Here is a 6312-nt window from a genome sequence, read left to right as displayed (position 1 = left end):
ACTACTACTACTACACTCACTACTACTACTACACTCACTACTACTACACTCACTACTACTACTACACTCACTACTACTACTACACTCACTACTACTACTACACTCACTACTACTACACTCACTACTACACTCACTACTACTACTACACTCCACTACTACTACTACACTCACTACTACTACACTCACTACTACTACTACACTCACTACTACTACTACACTCACTACTACTACACTACTACTACTACTCACTACTACTACACTCACTACTACTACTACACTTACTACTACTACTACACTCACTACTACTACTACACTCACTACTACTACTACACTCACTACTACTACACTACTACTACTACACTCACTACTACTACACTCACTACTACTACTACACTCACTACTACTACTACACTCACTACTACTACACTACTACTACTACACTCACTACTACTACACTCACTACTACTACTACACTCACTACTACTACTACACTCACTACTACTACTACACTACTACTACTACACTCACTACTACTACACTCACTACTACTACTACACTCACTACTACTACTACACTCACTACTACTACTACACTCACTACTACTACTACACTCACTACTACTACTACACTCACTACTACTACTACACTCACTACTACTACTACACTCACTACTACTACTACTCACTACTACTACTACTACACTCACTACTACTACTACACTCACTACTACTACACTCACTACTACTACTACACTCCTACTACTACTACACTCACTACTACTACTACACTACTACTACTACTACACTCACTACTACTACTACACTCACTACTACTACACTCACTACTACTACTACACTCACTACTACTACTACACTCACTACTACTACTACACTCACTACTACTACTACACTCACTACTACTACACTCACTACTACTACTACACTCACTACTACTACACTCACTACTACTACTACACTCACTACTACTACTACACTTACTACTACTACACTCACTACTACTACTACACTCACTACTACTACTACACTCACTACTACTACTACACTTACTACTACTACACTCACTACTACTACTACACTCACTACTACTACACTCACTACTACTACTACACTCACTACTACTACTACACTCACTACTACTACTACACTCACTACTACTACACTCACTACTACTACTACTACACTCACTACTACTACTACACTCACTACTACTACTACACTCACTACTACTACACTCACTACTACTACTACACTCACTACTACTACTACACTCACTACTACTACACTCACTACTACTACTACACTCACTACTACTACTACACTCACTACTACTACTACACTCACTACTACTACTACACTCACTACTACACTCACTACTACACTCACTACTACTACTACACTCACTACTACACTCACTACTACTACACTCACTACTACTACTACACTCACTACTACTACTACTACACTCACTACTACTACTACACTCACTACTACTACTACACTCACTACTACTACTACACTCACTACTACTACTACACTCACTACTACTACACTCACTACTACTACTACACTCACTACTACTACTACACTCACTACTACTACTACACTCACTACTACTACTACACTCACTACTACTACTACACTCACTACTACTACTACACTCACTACTACTACTACACTCACTACTACTACTACACTCACTACTACTACTACACTCACTACTACTACTACTACACTCACTACTACTACTACACTCACTACTACTACTACACTCACTACTACTACTACACTCACTACTACTACTACACTCACCACTACTACTACACTCACTACTACTACTACACTCACTACTACTACTACACTCACTACTACTACTACTACACTCACTACTACTACACTCACTACTACTACTACACTCACTACTACTACTACACTCACTACTACTACTACACTCACTACTACTACTACACTCACTACTACTACACTCACTACTACTACTACACTCACTACTACTACTACACTCACTACTACTACTACACTCACTACTACTACTACACTCACTACTACTACTACACTCACTACTACTACTACACTCACTACTACTACTACACTCACTACTACTACTACACTCACTACTACTACTACACTCACTACTACTACTACACTCACTACTACTACTACACTCACTACTACTACTACACTCACTACTACTACTACACTCACTACTACTACACTCACTACTACTACTACACTCACTACTACTACTACACTCACTACTACTACTACACTCACTACTACTACACTCACTACTACTACTACACTCACTACTACTACTACACTCACTACTACTACTACACTCACTACTACTACTACACTCACTACTACTACTACACTCACTACTACTACTACACTCACTACTACTACACTCACTACTACTACTACACTCACTACTACTACTACACTCACTACTACTACTACACTCACTACTACTACTACACTCACTACTACTACTACACTCACTACTACTACTACACTCACTACTACTACTACACTCACTACTACTACTACACTCACTACTACTACTACTACACTCACTACTACTACTACACTCACTACTACTACTACACTCACTACTACTACTACACTCACTACTACTACTACACTCACTACTACTACTACACTCACTACTACTACTACACTCACTACTACTACTACTACACTCACTACTACTACTACACTCACTACTACTACTACACTCACTACTACTACACTCACTACTACTACTACACTCACTACTACTACTACACTCACTACTACTACTACACTCACTACTACTACACTCACTACTACTACTACACTCACTACTACTACTACACTCACTACTACTACTACACTCACTACTACTACACTCACTACTACTACTACACTCACTACTACTACTACACTCACTACTACTACTACACTCACTACTACTACTACACTCACTACTACTACTACACTCACTACTACTACTACACTCACTACTACTACACTCACTACTACTACACCTCACTACTACTACTACACTCACTACTACTACTACTACACTCACTACTACTACTACACTCACTACTACTACTACACTCACTACTACTACTACACTCACTACTACTACTACACTCACTACTACTACACTCACTACTACTACTACACTCACTACTACTACTACACTCACTACTACTACTACACTCACTACTACTACTACACTCACTACTACTACTACACTCACTACTACTACTACACTCACTACTACTACTACACTCACTACTACTACTACACTCACTACTACTACACTCACTACTACTACTACTACACTCACTACTACTACTACACTCACTACTACTACTACACTCACTACTACTACTACACTCACTACTACTACTACACTCACTACTACTACTACACTCACTACTACTACTACACTCACTACTACTACTACACTCACTACTACTACTACTAACTCACTACTACTACTACACTCACTACTACTACTACATACTTACACTACTACTACTACACTCACTACTACTACTACACTCACTACTACTACTACACTCACTACTACTACTACACTCACTACTACTACTACACTCACTACTACTACACTCACTACTACTACTACACTCACTACTACTACTACACTCACTACTACTACTACACTCACTACTACTACACTCACTACTACTACTACACTCACTACTACTACTACACTCACTACTACTACTACACTACTACTACTACACTCACTACTACTACTACACTCACTACTACTACTACACTCACTACTACTACTACACTCACTACTACTACTACACTCACTACTACTACACTCACTACTACTACTACACTCACTACTACTACTACACTCACTACTACTACTACACTCACTACTACTACTACACTCACTACTACTACTACACTCACTACTACTACTACACTCACTACTACTACTACACTCACTACTACTACTACACTCACTACACTACTACTACTACTACACTCACTACTACTACTACACTCACTACTACTACTACACTCACTACTATTACTACACTCACTACTACTACTACTACACTCACTACTACTACTACACTCACTACTACTACACTCACTACTACTACTACCGCTGAGCCTTACTACTACACTACTACTACTACACTCACTACTACTACTACACTCACTACTACTACTACACTCACTACTACTACTACTACACTCACTACTACTACACTCACTACTACACTCACTACTACTACTACACTCACTACTACTACACTCACTACTACTACTACTACACTCACTACTACTACTACACTCACTACTACTACTACACTCACTACTACTACTACACTCACTACTACTACTACACTCACTACTACTACTACACTCACTACTACTACTACACTCACTACTACACTCACTACTACTACTACACTCACTACTACTACTACACTCACTACTACTACTACACTCACTACTACTACTACACTCACTACTACTACTACACTCACTACTACTACACTCACTACTACTACTACTACACTCACTACTACTACACTACTACTACTACTACACTCACTACTACTACTACACTCACTACTACTACACTCACTACTACTACACTCACTACTACTACACTCACTACTACTACTACACTCACCACTACTACTACACTCACTACTACTACACTCACTACTACTACTACACTCACTACTACTACACTCACTACTACTACTACTACACTCACTACTACTACTACACTCAATACTACTACTGCTACACTCACTACTACTACTACACTCACTACTACTACTACACTCACTACTACTACACTCACCACTACTACTACACTCACTACTACTACTACACTCACTACTACTACTACACTCACTACTACTACTACACTCACTACTACTACTACACTCACTACTACTACTACACTCACTACTACTACTACACTCACTACTACTACTACACTCACTACTACTACTACACTCACTACTACTACTACACTCACTACTACTACTACACTCACTACTACTACACTCACTACTACTACTTACACTCACTACTACTGACTACTAACTCACTACTACTACTACACTCACTACTACTACTACACTCACTACTACTACTACACTCACTACTACTACACTCACTACTACACTACTACTCACTACTACTACTACACTCACTACTACACTACACTCACTACTACTACTACACTCACTACTACTACTACACTCACTACTACTACACTCACTACTACTACACTCACTACTACTACACTCACTACTGACTACTACACTCACTACTACTACTACACTCACTACTACTACTACTACACTCACTACACTCACTACTTCTACACTCACTACTACTACTACACTCACTACTACTACACTCACTACTACTACTACACTCACTACTACTACTACACTCACTACTACTACTACACTCACTACTACTACTACACTCACTACTACTACTACACTCACTACTACTACTCACTACACTCACTACTACTACTACACTCACTACTACACTCACTACTACTACTACACTCACTACTACTACTCACTCTACTACTACTACACTCACTACTACACTACTACTAACACTCACTACTACTACTACACTCACTACTACTACACTCACTACTACTACTACTACACACACACTACTACTCACGACACTCACTACTACTACCACTCACTACTACTACTACACTCACTACTACTACTACTACACTACTACTACTACCACACTCACTACTACTACACACTACTACTACTACACTCACTACTACTAACTCACTACACTACTACACTCACTACTACTACCTCACTACTACTACTACACTCACTACTACTACTACACTCACTACTACTACACCTCACTACTACACTACACTCACTACTACTACTACTCACTACTACTACTACACTCACTACTACTACTACACTCACTACTACTACTACACTCACTACTACTACTACACTCACTACTACTACTACACTCACTACTACTACTACACTCACTACTACTACTACACTCACTACTACTACTACACTCACTACTACTACTACACTCACTACTACTACTACTACTCACTACTACTACTACACTCACTACTACTACACTCACTACTACTACTACACTCACTACTACTACTACACTCACTACTACTACTACACTCACTACTACTACTACACTCACCTACTACACTCACTACTACTACTACACTCACTACTAC

The 6312-nt window shown here is 39.1% G+C and overlaps 1 protein-coding gene across 1 annotated transcript; it reads right to left on the bottom strand.

Moving 5' to 3' along the window:
• Positions 1-685: 685 nt before the first annotated feature.
• On the bottom strand, positions 686-4034 carry LOC142922934 (uncharacterized). The gene is made up of 2 exons (XM_076063872.1): positions 3768-4034; positions 686-2719 (listed from the first exon to the last, which is right to left on the bottom strand). Coding segments are annotated over exons 1-2 (1938 nt in total). The 5' UTR covers positions 3769-4034; the 3' UTR covers positions 686-782.
• Positions 4035-6312: the final 2278 nt, after the last annotated feature.

The sequence above is a fragment of the Petromyzon marinus genome, unplaced genomic scaffold (assembly GCF_048934315.1).
Source record: "Petromyzon marinus isolate PM22_M1 ecotype Great Lakes invasive population unplaced genomic scaffold, UKy_Petmar_22M1.pri1.0 PM_Scaffold_221, whole genome shotgun sequence".
NCBI lineage: Eukaryota > Metazoa > Chordata > Hyperoartia > Petromyzontiformes > Petromyzontidae > Petromyzon > Petromyzon marinus.
Note: the sequence above shows the minus strand (reverse complement) of the source record. Positions and strands in the feature narration are given on the sequence as shown.